This window comes from Eptatretus burgeri, chromosome 15, assembly GCF_056783735.1.
Source record: "Eptatretus burgeri isolate ZD-2024b chromosome 15, Ebu_testis_v1, whole genome shotgun sequence".
NCBI lineage: Eukaryota > Metazoa > Chordata > Myxini > Myxiniformes > Myxinidae > Eptatretus > Eptatretus burgeri.
In genome coordinates, this window is record NC_140975.1 from 42,959,684 (window position 1) to 42,978,813 (window position 19,130).

The following is a 19,130-nucleotide window of genomic DNA, read 5'->3' on the forward strand; positions in this document are numbered from 1 at the left end:
TCTGATGGTATATTTTAGTTCTAGCTCGGGTTTTGGCCGTTTTTAACCTTTCTTCCAGATTTCGTTCTTCCTCGTCATACGCTTCTTGGATCCCGTAACCGAACTTCATTTCATTCAAACCATTTTCAGCAAAGGCGAAAAGATCTTTGAGAAATAATTTGACTGCCGTAAGGTCTACGCAGGCTCTCACGTGTTGCTTCCCGTTTGACTGTACCTCCCACGCCATCTGAAGGGCCCTTGCCATGACTTGTGGCAAAAAAATGCCATTCTGCGTCAATACCATACTCTGATTTGTGACGACATAGGTTTATGAAGGCTTTGCAATTCTTATATTGGCCAGCGCAACCGTCTGAGAAATAGTAAAGTTTCTTTACATTTCCAAAGCTAGATTTCAAGTGTTCAATGAGCATTCTTTGGAAGAGGTGGACTGAGACAACGTCGTGAGTATTGCATTCTGATATAATCGTGAACGAATCGTGGTTTAATTTGCCATCGTCCGATTTGAAATAGTAAACCCAGGGGTGAATTGTCGCTTCAGAGCAGTTTCAATTGAATCCTTGGGCCGCATCCTGTATGACAAACGAATAGTTCTCTGAGACGTCTCCAATAATGACAAATTCTCCTTCACCGATTTCGTCTTTCTTATTTTTCAGAAACTGAGATTGGGCCTTGGCAATGAAGTCGTGCCTCACTAATTTCACCGTGCATTCACAGAATTGATTAATGAATTCTTCCAAAGGCAGGACCATGGAGCTCAGTTCAAATCTGTTGGTGGATGTCCACCGTTTAAACTGAATTTCATCAATATCCTCTAGTTCTTGGTTTTTCAAACCCGGGGGTGCAACCCCAAGTGGGGTCGCCGAGCAAATTTTGTGGGGTCGTGGGCGTCCACTTGCAGCGAAAAAAATTTGTCTTTTCGTTCGTGTTCGCTTTTATGGGATGTAATATAAATGGTACGTTCAAAGTATGGGAACCGGCACAACATGACGCTTGGAATGGGATCCAGCCGATGCGCGAGCTCGCTGAAGGGCGGTTCATTTTGGTGGGAAATTAGTGGTTTGATCCACGGCCTCTGACTCGATCATTCACATCTCCACGTACGACTCGAGACCTTATTTGTGATGGCAGCACCGGCCACCAGCAAATCTTGAGAACGTTCTTACCAGAATAAATTTCTGGACCTTGGATTTTACTACGTGTGGATAAAAGTGGAGCACAGAGGCCTCAGTGTGTGATTTGTTTCGAAGTGCTTTCTACGGAGTCTATGAAACAAAATAAGTTGCAGAGGCATTTGACTACAAAACATGCGCCTTATCAGGATAAGGAGAGCGCACTCTTTGAGAGGAAACTTCTTGCACTCAAGAATACGCGTCTTGACAGAGAGGGTATATGCCATCAGACCAATTGTCGGCCATTAGAGGCCTCGTATCGAGTATCACTCCATGTTACCAAGACTAAAAAGCCTCACTCCATTGCGGAAGAACTCGTGCTGCCATGTGCAAAGGACATGGTATCTCTGATGGTTGGAGAGGAAGCGGCGAAGAAACTGGCAGTTATACCCCTCTCTGACAACACCATCCAACGCAGAATTGAAGATATGAGTCTGAACGTAATGGCTCAGGTCGTACAGAAGATCAAGGAATCGCTGTGGTGCGCCATACAGTTGGACGAGTCCACTGATACAGAGATGCCAACTTTTGGAAATCAGAATTAGGGAGGATTTTTAACCGACACCAAATAATGTGCGCGAAGCGCACATCTCGAGCGCGGAGCGCTCGACCCTTGCGGCGGGGTCCAGGGCCCGCCTTAGGGCCCTGGAAGCTCTGGGGTTCAAGACGCTCTCTCGTGCCCTCTGAGCCCTATTTTGGAGCATTTAACATGTTAAGAATTCCCACTTTTTGAACAAAAAAAGGGGAAAATTGTGCACTTTTTAATGTTACATGTATGTTAATATTAGTAAGTTAGGGGACAATCAAAGATTAACAAAAAGCACAAAAGAAGCAATATTTTTCTTACCTTACTGGCTGGTACTACTGCTGCTTGCTTTTTCCATGGCAGCTTTGCTGAGTGACAGCTGTGTGGCTCTTTTAGCCCTTCTGATTATGTCTTTGCTGTATTCTCTCTGGTAGCAAGGGGTGCTATGAGCTAGTTTTTCAATTAAGAGAGCTTCCAGGGTTTTGACACTCAAATTGGGACGAAATTCAGTATGATTCTTCCGTACAAGACTGAGTGCCCGCTCACATGATGCGTTCGAATGAGGAATGACCAAGATTCCCTTCATCACTTTGCTCAAATTAGGATACTTCTTGGCACCAGTGCAGGGATCTGTGAGCTGTGAAATCCGATGCCACTGCTCATCCACTCTCACTGTCTCAGTAGCAATTGTAGCTATGGAGGCGTCTGCCTGGTAGTGAGCGAATTCACTCTCAAGACTGTCTATGTCACTATCACCGCCACTGAACAGACAGGGGAATTTCTTGATGAAAAACTCTACACAGTCAAACCCCACTTCTTGGTGTAGCTTAACATCCAGCACCTGAGCATGCTTGGCTAATTCATCATCTAGCGGCCAGGTTTTGAAGATGTAATTGCAGGCTTTCACATAATATGAGCAAACTGCACTGAAGAAACCTTGGATGTCTGACTCACTCAGAGTGAAGGTGGATTTCTTGAGACTCCTTTGTTCCCTTATATACAGTTTGGCATCGTTCCCAATCATGAGGTCCTCATCATTCTTCTGATGATTTCTGTCAGAGAAGGGTAAATTTACCAGAGGAACCGATGACACCGATGGTTTCAAAAACCGTACGAAGATATCTTTCAGAAGACCATTCAATTCTCCGTGCAGGAGATGAATACAGGGTTCGTCTCTTTGGAGCAGAAGATTCCCCTTCTCAAAAAGCTTGTTAGCATATCGAAGGAAGAAACAATGGAGTTTTGTTTGTGGAGACAAGAACATCCTGTTGACACGTTTTTCTCTAGATTCCTGCACAGTGTTTGAGGAAGATGCGCTTTTAGTTGTAGAACTCGTAGTACACTTAGCCGCAGGGCGATCACACTTGCGTTTACTGCCAGCAGAAGAGGTCAGACTCGTAGTACCAGATCCAACTTTACGTTTGAGGAGAGAGCTTGAGGTAGGTGCAGCCAAGGAAGAAGACCTCTGATTCGAAGGTTTTGCTGAGCTTCTATCAAGTGATTTGGCAAAAGCAGAACTTAACTTGGGTCCTTCTTTGCCTGTAGATGGGACTATCACAGTCTTTCTCGACTCTGAAGGGATCTGCTTTGTAGATGAACGTGATGAAGGGCCGGTGATGCTACCTGCTCTCAGCATTGGTTTTGGTGCTGTCCCTGCTGTCTTCTTCGCAGCAGATACTGCAGTGGTAGTGGTGAATGCTGCTCCACTAGTGCTTGATCCTGCAGTGCCAGTACTGGCAGTAGATACAGTGCCGTCCTTCTTGCTCGTTGTTAGAGTCTTGGCTACAGTTGGTTGCATTTTTCTTCGTACTTCTTCTTTGAAGAAGAGGCGAAGTGGCTCCCACTGTTCAATCAGCCTGTCTAGGCACTGACCAAGGGACAGCCACCTTGTTGCGACATGCTTCAGAATCTTGTGTGTCGGGGCATCACAGAGTTCTTGCAGTGCTTTCACTCCTTTGACGCGTTTACTACTTTTGTCCAAGTAGTAGTAAATATCGATGAGAAAGTCATCTAATTCAATGGGTAAGGCCTGAGCCGCCTTCTTGGCCGTATTGTGCATCATATGGCAAGGGCATCCCATGATGTAGCACTCTGGATTTTGTTTGTGGATATAAGCAGCGACTCCTTTGTGCTTGCCCACCATGACAGAGGCATTATCAGCACAAAAGGAAACACAATTTCCCCACGGAATTTTCCTGTCACTGAACTCATGATCAAGCAGTTTGAAAATGTTTTCTCCAGTGGAATCTTGTTTGCACGCAGGCAAACTTAGCAAACCTTGCTTCACAATCCCAGCACTGTTGTCATAGTACGAAATCAGGACAGGATATAGCTGGGCCTCACCACTGTCATTGCTACCGTCTGTAGCTAGGCTAAATGGAGCTCGTCTAGCAATATCGGCAATAGATGAAGCAGTAACATTTGACAACTCACCAATTATTGCTGAAGTTTTTGTTCTTGCACATCCATACTTTGAAGCAACTTTTGAATCTGGAAACATCTTTTGAAATAGAGGTCCAGCATGATCTGAGACTGATATGGGCAAGTTATGTTCCACAATAAATCCACTAAAGAGAAGTTCCGCTCGGGTAACATCCTCTTCCTCGCTTGTCCCTTGTTTGGTGAAATAATTCAGAAGTGTACCAGTACTCGTGCTCGAAGATCTCTCCTTTGCAATGTCTGTGTGCCGTTTGCTTCCAACGTGCTTCCGAATATCATCGCGACCTCCGTGCTCAACTGAAATATCAACGCTGCATACTGTACAATACGCATGATGAATTCCTCTTTCAGACTTTCGAATACACGGGTATTGGAGACTGTATTCGGTCTTGTACTTCTGAGACCATTTCTTGGTCTTCGTAAGCTTCTTTTCTGCCATTTCGTAATCAACATCGAGGGCTTGAAGCATCGGTAACTTCGAAGTCAATACAATATCTGATATTGTATGTGCAATACAATATCGAAGTCAATACAATTTCCCTGACAATATCTGCTGCTCTTCCTTCGCTCCAATTGGTTCTTCTGACCACGTCCTTGTTAAAGTGGACATCTCTCTGGCTGTTATCAGAGAACCACCTCACCGCCGTCGAGTCTGGCATTTCACTCAAGCCGACTGGCAGGGTCTCCGAGCAGCCATCAAACTTACAGACTGGTCTCCTATCACTACTTTCTCAAACATCAACTCATCCTGGGAATTCTTTCAAAGAAACTTGCTCTCCCTCATGCACAGATTTATCCCCTCTCATGTTCAGTTGTCTTACCCTTCCTCCCGCCCTTGGTTTACTGAAGCTTGTGGCGAGGCAGTTGTCCTGAAACAACTTGCCTTTGCCTCATGGAAAGCAAACCCAACTGAGGGCAATCTCAGTTCTTTCCACAAAGCTCGGAACAAGTGTGTAGCTACCCTCAGGAGAGCCAGAAAACAACATCTTTCTCATCTCAAGTCTGAACTCTCAAACCTCTCTCCCTCCTCAAAATCCTGGTGGCGTTTAATCAAATCTGTTTCTGGTGTATGTTCCCCCTCCATCCCCTCCCTTACCTCAAATGGCCGCACTGCTGATTCCACACGTGATAAAGCTGAATGTCTAAACTCGGTGTTTGCAGCTAAATCTTGTGTCCCAAACCCATCACTATCTCTACCCACTTTACCCAGTCGCACCCAACTGTCCCTGGACTCTGTATCCTTTTCTCCTGACAAGGTGGAGAGCTTGCTTTCAAACCTCGAGTCAGATTCTGCAACCGGTCCAGACGGCATCAGCCCACGTGTCCTCAAAGCCTGCTCTTCTGCTCTTGCTCACCCTCTCTCTGTTCTATTCACCCTCTCATTTTCCCAAGGTCATCTGCCATCTGCTTGGAAATCTGCTAACATCACTGCCCTGCATAAAAAGGTGCAAAAACAGATCCCTGTAACTATAGACCAATCAGCCTTCTCCCAATCATCAGCAAGGTTATGGAATCCATCATCGCTTCAGACATGAAATCCTTCCTCTTCTCCAATGGCTTGATTTCCAATCATCAATTTGGTTTCAGACCAGGTCACTCTACCCTAGATATGCTGCTACTGCTCTCCCATCAATGGATGGAGGTCCTCAATGCCAGACAGGAAATCCGAGCCGTATCCCTGGACATATCACGTGCTTTTGACACAGTCTGGCACCCTGCCCTACTCACCAAACTCTCTTCCCATGGTATTCAAGGCCATCTCCACTCATGGCTCGCAGACTTCCTCTCATGTCGCAGTCAACGTGTGGCCCTAAATGGAGTTCTTTCATCCCCTCTTCCTGTGCAGGCTGGAGTTCCTCAAGGTAGCGTTCTGGGCCCTGTTCTTTTTCTGGTTTTCATCAATGATCTCTCGGACTCTCTGGAAAATCCTCTATTTCTCTTTGCCGATGACTCCACCCTCTGCCGTACCATCTGTCATCCCTCAGACCGGCAAGCAGCAGCTTCTTCGCTCACTGCAGATCTGGATAAAATCACAAACTGGTCCAACACGTGGAACATGTCTTTCAATCCAGACAAATCTCACACTCTCACTATGTCTCTTCGAAAGGACCGTTTACAAAACCCCCCATCCACTTTCTCAACAATCCTCTGGAAGAAGTCTTTTCTTTCAAGCTTCTGGGTCTCACTATCTGCCATGACCTTTCCTGGGAAAGTCACATTTCCAACCTTGCCTCAAAAGCCAGTCGCCGACTGGGAATCCTCCGTCGTGCAAAGTCCTTCCTCGGCCCTCTTGAGCTCCTGACCACTTACAAAGCTTTTGTCCGTAGCCTGATGGAGTACTGCTCTCCCCTCTGGGCTGGTGCTCCTGCCTCCCACCTTTCTCGACTTCACGCTGTCGAAACCAGGGCTTTTAAGATCATTGGCATCTCCCGCAATGAAGCTGAGTCTTTGGGCCTCTCACTCAATCACCGCAGGTTGGTCGGTGGTCTTTCTGTCTTCTACCGACTCCTCTCCAGCCTTGCCCCCCTGCTCTCTCTGCGATTTGTCCCCACCACATTTCCACAGGGCGCTCAAGGTCCGCCAACAACCCCCTTCTGGTAAAACTACCAAAATCACGAATCACTGCTCATCTTCACTCTTTCATTCCTCTTTTTTCCCGCCTTTGGAATAAACTTCCTCACTCTATTCTTTCCCATTCTTCCCTCCAGGCTTTCAAAACAGCTGTTCACCACCACCTCTTATCTTCCCCCATCCAAATCCTCGATCTTTTCTACCCCCGATAATCCACCCAAGCCCACTTCCTTCAATTCTCCTGCTTTCCTTCCTGAAAGTCCCTTTAATGTCCATCTTCCCCGCGCCATGTTCCCCGTCCCATCCCCATCCCTCTCCCTTCCACATTTCACCTGTGTCTGTTCCCCAATGTTTTGTCTCTTCCACTCCCGCCCCTCTTGTCTCATGCCTCATTGCTGTGAGTTGTGTTAGCTCTCATACGAGCCTCGACCAAGGTATACAAAAAAAAAAAAAAAAAAAAGTCGATGTTCCACAGCTGCAGCGCGACTCGTAGAACTCTAGCGGCTGTTAAACACCGCACGGTGGTCGCGACCGCCGGGCTGGTACGGGGCCCAGCTGCATGCAGTGAGCGTATCGCATGCATATGCACTGTGCATACATACCGCATGCACTGTATTGCACACATACCGCATGCACTGTATTGCACACATACCGCATGCACTGTATTGCACACATACCGCATGCACTAAATCTCAGTGCATGATCGCATAAGCGAGATCCAGACCCAATGTTTCGCTGCTCCTCATTTGAATTTGCAATTTTTTACGTACAATTTGGAAGCAGCGAACGTTATGGAGTTACCACATGCTATACGTAGCAGACGATGCTTTTCATTCAATTCTCATACTAGTACATTCTGATTAGTGAACAGTGCAAAAATATCAAAATTTCGGGAGGATAAGGATAGTGATCGTAAGGGCGGGAGTTTGGGTGAATTTTCGGAAGCCTCCCGATGAAATCGGGAGGGTTGGCATTGCTGCTGATATCGCATCGTACGCGCAACTCATCGTCTGGGTCCGCTTCATCAAGGCTGATAACTTTGTCGATGAGCCTCTGCTCATCAAACCATTAGAGGCCACCACCAAAGGCGAGGACATTTTTGGGAAAGTAGAGCAGTTTTATCGTAACCATGATCTGGACTTCGGAAAGTTGCTCGGTTCTACAACAGACCACGCGCCAGCAATGTTAGGAGTGCGTTCTGGATTCAAGGCTAAATTGCTTGAGGTGGCTCCTCAGACCTCCATGGTACACTGCATGATTCACCGAGAAGCGCTCGCCTCTCGTACTTTGCCAGAAACCTTGCAGAGCGTGCTCTCAGAAGTCTTAAAAATGGTGAATCACATCAAATTGAGCACCCTCAACACTAGGTTATTCAGGCTATTCTGCCAGGAGATGGATGCCGACCATAAGAATTTACTATTCTACACTCAAGTCAGATGGTTATCTCGAGGAAACCTTCTTCTGCGCGTTTACGAGCTCAATGATGAACTGAAGGAGTTCCTACGCACACAAGGGAAAACGGCATGGGTAGCGTTGCTTGAGTCGGACTCTTGGCTGTCAGAACTGTGCTATCTCGTTGACATCTTTGAACGTCTCAATGTCCTTAACCGCTCCCTCCAAGGCAAAGACGCCAACCTCATGATTTTTCACGACAAAATGACCGGATTTCTGACGACTCTAAAATTACTGGCAGACAAAGCAGCTGTTAAGCGCTTCAGCCTTTTCCCCCCGTCTGGTGGAGCATCTATCGACCTGCCAGTACGATACTGAGCTCGACAGTCTTTCTGGGGAGATAGCACGTCACCTTCGGTCGCTCATTGAACAGTTCGAGCACTATTTCCCTGAGCTGGATGTGCAGTCCTTTTCTGTGGTTCGGGACCCTTTCACGGCTCCACTGGACTTGATTGCTGACGACGATGATACAGCACAGGAAGAGCTTGTACAGCTCCAGCGGGATTCAGGAGTGCAGGCTCTTCCACGGACGAATTCGTTGTCGACATTCTGGTGCAAAATGCTGCCGTCGTACCCGACCCTGTCACGGCGCGCCATTAAGGTTCTCATGCCATATCCTTCATCATACTTTTGTGAGCAGTCGTTCTCCACCATGGTGGTGATTAAAACAAAGTACAGAAATCGTCTAGAAATGGAGCATGATATGATCCTGGCATTGTCATCTACTTCTCCACGAAGAGAAGTTGGTTTCTGAAAAACAGGCTCATCCTTCTCGCTGATGTATCGAAATGTCATTCGGACTAAACTTCTGAAACATTCAACTGTACTACGTATTTGGATACTGTCGGCTATTCTCCGTTTACTTGTCTATGAAAACATGACGATGGTGAATAAAGTAAACAGTAAATGTTCTTGTCATATGAAATCTTATCTTGTATATTATGAATTGGGTTTTGAATCTTTTGGGTAGCGCGATGAAGAGAGATTCTGAAATTGGGTTGCCACTAAAAAAAGTTTGAAAACCACTGCTCTAGTTCATAAGCACTCAGTAGCTCGGTTTTGAAGTCTTCAATTGATGGGCAACTTTCGCAAGTTCTGACGTAACATGCCGGTTGTGCTGGGTTACAAACTATGCGTTGCTATCACATGATGATAGCTAGGAAGTTCGGCTATCTGTGGCATTTTGGAACCAAACATCATGAGTTTCACATTTTGATGTAGCGTATGTACGTATGGTATGGCTACTACAACGCTGACGTGTGTACCACCTGAACCGGCCAGGACACACTCTGAGGGACGGAGCATAGCGAACTTCGCGAATCCAACTTTCAAGCTAGGGTTCTTCTCTTTGAATTTCTGAAACAGTTCCTTGAGATTGTTTAGTACCAGGTGCTTTTGAATTTTGTCTTTTCCATGTTCATTCCTGACCACCACACAGTCCTTTTTTCCTGGCATTATTCGGCTGACTTCATCACTTCGGTAAAATTCGGTTATGGTGGATTTCACTTCGTCAGGCAATATTTTACCCTGTTTGGGATTTGGAGACAATAGCATACCATTTTCTCTCTAAAAATTTGGCTTGCACAGCCATTCTTTGGGAGCAACTGAATTCACTCATCATCCCTCTGATGCTCATATTCTTAGCAAATTGTCAGTATACGTGTTTGCTCTGAATGGCTCGAAACAACGTATTTTTCTTTCAGGCTTTTGATCACCTCTGGCATGCAGTTTTCATCACATTTTGACACTATTTTTTGTTTTCTCTGCAGTGCTTGGTCCAGCAACTAGTTCTAATTTCTTTCGCACAGAATCTTCCACTTTACTTCGCTTTTCAGGAACGTACCCTGGTTCCTTTCCGCCTTTCGTTTGTCGAATGGGCTTTCGCCTATCATCGATAACGACTGGTTTAATAGGTCAACTTCTGCTTCTCGCTCAAAAACCTCCTTGTCCTCATCTGTCAAAATAGATTCTACAATGCCTTCGATAGTACTTTCTGATGATAATTTGGAACTGGTTGAAGATGATTCTTCAATACGCTCTGGTGACAACTGAGTTTTTTTTTTTCTGCACAAAGTTCAAAGTCTGTCATCTTTTTTCACCTTTGAAGAAAATGTCAACAACATATCATTTGACACATTGCGAAGATCTTTTCGTAGTTTCGTTTTATGGCAGCTGAACGGATCGCAACAGTATTTTCGGAACTCCTTTCGATCTTCATGTTTTGCATGATCTTCGATATTTTGCAGTCGCCATGCTTACTGCAAGATATGCAAAAACTGAGAGTAGCCCATTTATAACTTAATTAGATGATAGTTATACAAAAAATGTACACTTAAAAATCAATAGACATAATAGGCAGAATAATGCAATATATATATATATATATATTATATATATATATATATATATATATATATATATATATATATATAATAGTCCAGAGATGATGATTGTCAATTTCAGACATAAAGTTGCCTGCCAGCAGGTGACGTCATTGGAACGATGACAGCAAACGTGCCCAATGTCGAATCAAGAGTTAGTGATATGTGGACCCCAAACAATAAAACCATCATCACACTTGAACCCATTGAGATCCCATTTTAATTTATGCTGAGGTGTTTGAGTATATGAAGGGATATTCTCACACGGAAAAAAATCGAGATCATCGGTTTGGCTGGGGGGCAGGGGCCCAAGGTCAAAGGGCGCCCCAAACTATAACTTTTTGAATTACTGTTTCGGAGTGATTTTACTTTACGCGATTCGAAAGATCTTGCTTTTACGAGCATTTTGATACCAAGATCATCCAAATCGGACCACTACAACCTGTGATATGGCGATTGGAAGATTGTGGGTCAACCGGGGGCGCCCAAATTTGGGGGGCCCCAAAATGGGCCCCGATGGGCCCCCAGGTCTGAAAATTCACACAATGTTTTACCGTGGATACAAACACTTGCACAAAAAAAAGAGTGAAATCTGAGACGATGTATCAAAATTTCGCTGAAAAATGTGTACACTTGACATGGAACGCCCCTTCTACTCTCCCAACAATGATGGAGGCCCTCAATATCAGATATGAGATCAGGGCCGTCTCTCTGGACATATCGAGCTTTTGATCCAGTCTGGCATCCTGCCTTGCTTTCCAAACTGTCTGCTTATGGAATCCAAGGCGAACTCCACTCTTGGATTACTGACTTCCTTCACTCTCGTAGATGTGTGGCTCTCAACGGAACCCTTTAATTTCCTCTCCCTGTCAAGGTTGGAGTACCCCAAGGCAGTGTTCTACGCCCAATATTATTCTTAATCTTGATCAATGATCTCACTGACTATCTCTTTGCTGATGACTCCACTCTCTGCTATGCTCTCATCCTTCTGACTGACAGACAAGAAGCAGCCCCTCCCCCTCTCCTCAGACCTTGACAAAATGACAAACTGGTCAAACACAATTTTACTTATTTATCCATTTTGTCCACCCTTTATCGTTGCCTCATCCCTTGTTTGTCCGTCTCCATCTACTTTCTCCCTCCGCTCTGCTGTTGGGTTTTTTTTCCCCCGCTGCATGGCGGAAGGGGGATATTGTCACCCGGGTCGTCCGTCCGGCTGGCTGGGCGTCAACATTTATAGCTGTGAGTGCGATAACTCAAACTGTTCGCCATATTGATTTGAAATTTGGGTCACATGTACCACTTGAAAAGGAAGAATCCTAATGATTTTGGGCGTGGCCAGATCCAAGATGGTCGATTGGGGCGGCCATCTTGAAAAATATTTGCCATATCGATTTGAAATTTGGGTCACACAGGTACCACCTGAAAAGGAAGAACCCTATTGATTTTGGGCGTAGCCGGATCCAAGATGGCCGACTGGGGCGGCCATCTTGACAAATGTTTTTTGTAATAAATGGAAAACCGCTTATCTGATTTCAATTAATTTTCAATGGCGGGGGATTCCCCATCTCTGATGGTATATTCTCCTTTCTCCTGCTGGGCCGTTTGTTATGTTGTGTCCTGATTTGTTCTGTGTAATCGCTCTTCCACGAACCTAGACAATGTCAAAGTAAATAAATAATAACAATAAAAAAAGAATGTCCTGACATTCGCAGAATTTTCCAGGAATGTATCCCTCCCCCGGGAATAGCGGGGTCCGACAGTACAATGTCGAAATGATAGCGATGAATTGGTTACCTTTCATCCTATAATGTTATAAATTCAAACGTCATACTGAGCATATTTCTATGAAGAAGGTTGCTGGATTTGCTGAATTGCAGTGTATGCTGGTCTCAAGACACTGTCTCGACCTAATACATGCATTCCGTGAGCTGAGTTGAGATTTGAAGTTGATAACTGAGAGACTCGGTCGATGATCAAATTATGTCTTGCAAATCAAGGTGGTTTTTTTGTTGTTTTTTTTTTCAATTTGAGAGCAAAGGTTTGTGAACTTTATCAACCGGCACAGTAAGTGAATAATCGTAGACTTAATGCAGTCTATGTATAAAACAGATAGTACACGAGTGTGGAAAAAAAAAAAAAAACGATATTCAACTGCCAGCAGAGTGTACGGCTGAGTTCAGATCATCTTCTGGTGATATAGCGGAGGCCGGGGTTCACCCAGAGCTAGCCATGCCATGAGACATGATCACAGTGAACTCAGATAAACAGGTAACAATTAGTGCCTGTTTTGGTAACATTCTGCTTTGAAACTCAGAGAAACAACATGACTATTCTAGGGCACATCCAATAATATACGGACATACATTTTATTTACACTGCACACACTCGCAAAATACTGCAATTACTTAACTTCATGTGATCAGAAAATTTCCGAGTTGACAACCAAACCCAGCTCGATTCGGAAGTGCAACTCGACAAGTTTGGATACAGCACTACCAAAAACAGCAATTATTTACTGTAACCTCGAGTTGTCAAGTCTCTGGAATATCAATTGAGGACAGTGCTGCCACAGCAGATTGCTATGCAATGGGTTGTTTGTCATTGCCTTTGCAGCAAGGTTGAGATTTGAACTTGCAATCCAGCTTTGCCGATTGAGGCAATCCGAAACTCTTGGTTGTAACAATCACTTTAAAATAACAGCTTTTAAGAGAGTCCTTCACACAATGGTACAAGCTGGCCATACCTCATCTGCATACCCGACTTCCTGTCGCATTGGAAATGTCAGTTTTTGTATGGTGTCTATACTTCACTGTGCTATGATGAATGTGAACATTAATTACCAGTGTTTTTATAATCAGCTTCATGTCCAAGGGAGGCTTGAAGTAAGACAATTGTAGCTCATTTAGCTGAGCTTACCCTGTTTTGGACAACATGCTCTGACTGTGCAGGTGGAGATGATGGAAAATTGTGCGCTTGGGACCCGCGGCAAGTTGAGCAAGCAGTTTGTACAAACACCCGGTGAGGATCACCAGTCCCTTTGTCCTGCACACAACCACTCGCCAAATGTAAATTGTTCAGGATCCAGAACACCTTGTTTGATGCTGCCAGCCAGGGTCGCCGCGAGACAGAATGGGCCCCAGGGCAATACTCAGTGTTGGGGCTCCCTTCCAATTTTATTATTTTTTAAAACAACCTCTATGGAGGTTTCTGTATTTTGTCATTAGTAACACGTCGTGTTGAATGGAAATTTGGGGTGTTATTCACTTATTCCAACACGTGGATTCGTTTTACCCATTTCATCCAGATGGGGTGTGACATGAAGGATGAAATCCAAAAGTCCCGTAAAGCGAAGGGACGGAAAATGGTACAATAATCTTCGAGTCCAAAACTGATTGAGGGTATCAATTCCAGGAAAGAGTATAATTTGAAGCGATGAGTTGGGCTACATAAGTACACCAAATTTCAAATTAGTCACTTGATGCATAAAAAAAAAATTCTGGAAAAAAATCATGGCGAAGGGACCGAATCGATAGAATTCAGAAATCTTAACTTTTATTTTCTTGCCGAGAGTGTATATATATATACAGTGGGGAGAACAAGTATTTGATACACTGCCGATTTTGCAGGTTTTCCCACTTACAAAGCACGTAGAGGTCTGTAATTTTTATCATTGGTACACGTCAACTGTGAAAGACGGAATCTAAAACAAAAATCCTGAAAATCACATTGTATTATTTTTAAATAATTAATTTGCATTTTATTGCATGAAATTTGTATTTGATACATCAGAAAAACAGAACTTAACATTTGGTACAGAAACCTTTGTTTGCAATTACAGAGATCAGACGTTTCCTGTAGTTCTTAACCAGGTTTGCACAGACTGCAGCAGGGATTTTGGCCCACTCCTCCATACAGATCTTCTCCAGATCCTTCAGGTTTCGGGGCTGTCGCTGGGCAACACAGACCTTCAGCTCCCTCCAAAGATTTTCTATTGGGTTCAGGTCTGGAGAATGGCTAGGCCACTCCAGGACCTTGAGATGCTTCTTACGGAGCCACTCCTTAGTTGCCCAGGCTGTGTGTTTCGGGTCGTTGTCATGCTGGAAGACCCAACCACGCCCCATCTTCAATGCTCTTGTTTAGGGAAGGAGGTTGTTGGCTAAGATCTCGTGATACATGGCCCCATCCATCCTCCCCTCAATACGGTGTAGTCGTCCTGTCCCCTTTGCAGAAAAGCATCCCCAAAGAATGATGTTTCCACCTCCATGCTTCACGGTTGGGATGGTGTTCTTGGGGTTGTACTCATCCTTCTTCTTCCTCCAAACATAGCGAGTGGAGTTTAACCCAAAAAGCTCTATTTTGGTCTCAGACCACATGACCTTCTCCCATTCCTCCTCTGGATCATCCAGATGGTCATTGGCAAACTTCAGACGGGCCTGGACATGCGCTGGCTTGAGCAGAGGGACCTTGCGTGCACTGCAGGATTTTAATCCATGACGGCGTAGTGTGTTACTTGTGGTTTTCTTTGATACCGTGGTCCCAGCTCTCTTCAGGTCATTCACCAGGTCCTGCCGTGTAGTTCTGGGCTGATGCCTCACCTTTCTCATGATCATTGAGGCTCCACGAGGTGAGATCTTGCATGGAGCCCCAGACCGAGGGAGATTGACTGTTATCTTGAACTTCTTCCATTTTCTAATAATTGTGCCAACAGTTGTTGCCTTCTCACCAAGCTGCTTGCCTATTGTCCTGTAGCCCATCCCAGCCTTGTGCAAGTCTACAATTTTGTCCCTGATGTCCTAAGACAGCTCTCTGGTCTTGCCCATTGTGGAGAGGTTGGAGTCTGATTGATTGAATGTGGACAGCTGTCTTTTATGCAGATAACGAGTTCAAATAGGTGCAGTTAATACAGGTAATGAGTGGAGAATGGGAGGGCTTCTTAAAGACAAAACTAACAGGTCTGTGAGAGCTGGAATTCTTTCTGGTTGGTAGGTGATCAAATACTTATTTCATGCAATAAAATGCAAATTAATTATTTAAAAATCATACAATGTGATTTTCAGGATTTTTGTTTTTGACTCCGTCTTTCACAGTTGAAGTGTACCTATGATAAAAATTACAGACCTCTACGTGCTTTGTAAGTGGGAAAACCTGCAAAATCGGCAGTGTATCAAATACTTGGTCTCCTCACTGTGTATATATGTATGTATATATATATAGTTGAAAGTGTCTGTATGTGTTTCTCTGTGACCTATGCATGCAAAAAGTACTGGACTGATCCTCACCAAACTTCACATGCTGACAGAACATGTACCCGGGAGTGTCCCGATGTAAAAGAATTGTATTTCCGAATTATGACGTCATCACCTGATTTCGTAACGTTAATTTTTCAAGTTCAGCCGATTGACATGGGGCCAACGCCATTTGCAATAGAATGAAAAAATAATGCTACAGTCAATTGAAGACAATGACTTCCGATTTCCCGGTTTCCAAATTATGACGTCATCACCTGATTGCGTAACGTTAATTTTTCAAGTTCAGCTGATTGACATGGGACCAACGGAATTTGCTAGAGAATGAGAAATTAATACTACAGTCAATTGAAGACAATGACTTCCGACTTCCCGGTTTCCGAATTATGACATGCATTCGACACACTTGCAAAAATGACCGTTTGTATATTATACCGTATAATGATGTAATAATCATCTGTAAGTCATATTTTATTAACATTTTCTTTGTTCATTATTGTTATAACCATGGTTATAAAAACCATTTTTATTGTTACTGTATAACGTTTTTACGTCACTTCGGCCTGGATTCGGGATCAGCGATCAAATAATGTAAATCACGATTATAAATTATTTTTGATGATGCGGGAGTTATCTTTATTAAAATCAGTAGAGGGGCAATTCCGCAGTTAGTAACGTTACATTTTAGGGACATTCTCATTATTTAGATAAGAGTCCTTTCTCTATCTGTGGATGTAAAGTCTCATTAATGTCACCAGAGATCAACCTAGTCTAGACGTAGAACAGAGCAAAGAATGAAATCATTTCATGAAACATTCTAGAAGAAAGAACTGCTTTTAATGCCGGTTAGTAACGTTACAAAAAAGGACGTTACTAACCGGCATTAAAAGCAGTTCGTTCTTCTAGAATGTTTCATGAAATGATTTCATTCTTTGCTCTGTTCTACGTCTAGACTAGGTTGATCTCTGGTGACATTAATGAGACTTTACATCCACAGATAGAGAAAGGACTCTTATCTAAATAATGAGAATGTCCCTAAAATGTAACGTTACTAACTGCGGAATTGCCCAGAGGAAATATACACCATGTGATATTTGGGTCTTTCATGTCTCCGACGATGCCTTTATCTCCAGGGACGCATCATTCCCCATGACAAAAACCAGAAGCAAAAGGGTCATAGCTGACGACACGGATTCCAAATTGTCAGGGTATTGTGTTGTTGTTTATTATTCTCTCATGTGCACGCGTTGAGTATGAAGCTCACTACGTTCGCTATTAAATGCTGTGCGGTGTATAAACACGATCGGGTTTGATTTCTATGTTGCAAATATTAAACGCTGTGCGGTGAATAAACACGATCGGGTTTGATTTCTATGTTGCGAATATTAAACGCTGTGCGGTGTATAAACACTATCAGGTTCGATTTCTATGTTGTGAATATTGTATCCACACTATTAAAAGTGTGTGTGTGTGTCAGTGTATGTGTGGCAGCCTCTACAATTTTACAATTAACTGACATATACTCCTTCAGACCCACCGTCATCCACGGGATTCCTGTGCGGAGCACAGGTATCCCTGCTAGTTATAAATATAAATTAAATGAAATCTGTTTTACTGCATTTGTAATCGTATGGGAGATGTCTGAATAGCATTTTTTTAATATGTACTTTAAGTGAAAGTTCAGTCCCAACAAACTTCTCGGTATAGTACAATGTGAAGGGACGGGAAAAAATGTTCACGTTGTTGATGTGATATGGTGAAAAATTTTGTTCCATATGGTCAAAATTAATTCTGAACAGTTATTTCTGATATGATCTGTCATTACAAATCAAAAATGTACTGGAGGGATGCTTTCAAAAAAAAATTGAGCTTTCTAAAAACAGGCTTTTTTCGTGTCAAAGTAATTTTTTTAGAAAATCATCAAAAAATCATTTTTCAAAAAATATGTATGCAATCAATTATTTTTGGATTTAATAAGTTGACTCCTACCAAGATGAGCAGAGTATGAAGACCAACTCTTACCCAAATTTGATGTCTATGGAATATTTCAGAGCCAAAAATGCATTTTTTAAAATGTTAATGACTTGGATTTCACCCTGAATGAACACTCCTGTGTTCATTCACGTCATTACCGTGATTGTCACGATGTAAATTATTCCCACAGTAGTTTATTTTATGAGGGAGGTTGTCACTGCCCATGCCAGGAATCGCTCTGATTGGCTTGGAGGGAGATACAAAATAAAGCTGCCCCTGGTGCTTTATCATCACAATCATTTTATGAAACAAAAAAATTGAAGGAATAATTACGGGCCCATATTACATCCAGACCCCGGGGTAGTTACCACACCTGCCTCCCCTCCCCCTCTTGGCACCCCTGCTGCCATCACAATTCATCAAAGCAAACTTTCACAGAGCTTTCACACACAATTGATATGGACAAAATCAGGAGATCAAACTGAGACATGAATAGGTTAGTAGGTAGGTCTATGCAGAACAGAGTGCAAACATGTTTTCTATCTGCACCCTTCCCTATCTCACTTTCAGGCATGGTGCTGGTGTCTGTAGCATCAGTTCCTCACCTCACCAAGAACATCTACTTGCCACAGGAAGGTGAGTCACAAAGCTACAACAGCCTTTTTGTCATTGGGGAATGTGTAAAGGGTTGACAGGATGGCCTAGAGGTCCATACACTCACCTCTCAGCTGTCTAGCCTTGGTTTGAATCCTGACCCAGCTATAAACTGTAATCCCGGTATTTCACAGGTAGGGCGATTCATGTGCTGTCCCTCAGGTGGACGTTAAATGGGTATCGTGTCTGCCAGCATTCATTGGTGGCCGTGAAAAGATACCATGGTGTCCTTCATGAAGAGTAGGCCAGCTATCACCCCTGTACCATGAATAAATTAAAAATTGCTGCCCCAACTACTGCTGGGAAAGGGATGGCAAACCACCCAGCATGACCGTCAAGAAACTGCTTCGGCAGAGCCAACCATTTATAATAAAGTGTGGAACATCAGTCAGCCAATATTATAGAAGTTTATAGTTCACTGCAGTCATTTGAAGTGAGACATTTTAACGACCAGCCTTGTTTACTTCTTTCTCGTAGCTACGATGAACAGGTGTTTTTCTGGGACAGCCGCTCCCTGTGCATACCATTGAATAAATGTGAAGTGGGAGGTGGTGTGTGGCGGCTGAAGTGGCATCCAAGGCACAAGGGCCTCCTGCTGGCTGCTGCTATGCACAATGGTTTTCACATAATCAAACATGATCAAACAGGCAAGGACTGGACTTGGCTAAAAATCAATTCTTGAAAGAAAAAAAAAAAGTTAGCATTGTCCTTTTGA

At 43.7% G+C, this 19,130-nt stretch overlaps 1 protein-coding gene across 9 annotated transcripts in view; it reads left to right on the forward strand.

Annotated features, from left to right (window-relative positions):
* Nucleotides 1-19,130, forward strand: part of DPH7 (diphthamide biosynthesis 7) — a 37,459-nt gene that overhangs the window by 16,236 nt on the left and 2,093 nt on the right. For all 9 annotated transcript variants that reach the window (XM_085858156.1, XM_085858161.1, XM_085858158.1 and 6 more), the window contains 3 exons: nt 13,490-13,559; nt 18,332-18,397; nt 18,893-19,062. In XM_085858156.1, coding sequence (XP_085714282.1) covers nt 13,490-13,559; nt 18,332-18,397; nt 18,893-19,062 — 306 coding nt within the window. The remainder of the gene's footprint in view (nt 1-13,489; nt 13,560-18,331; nt 18,398-18,892; nt 19,063-19,130) is intronic.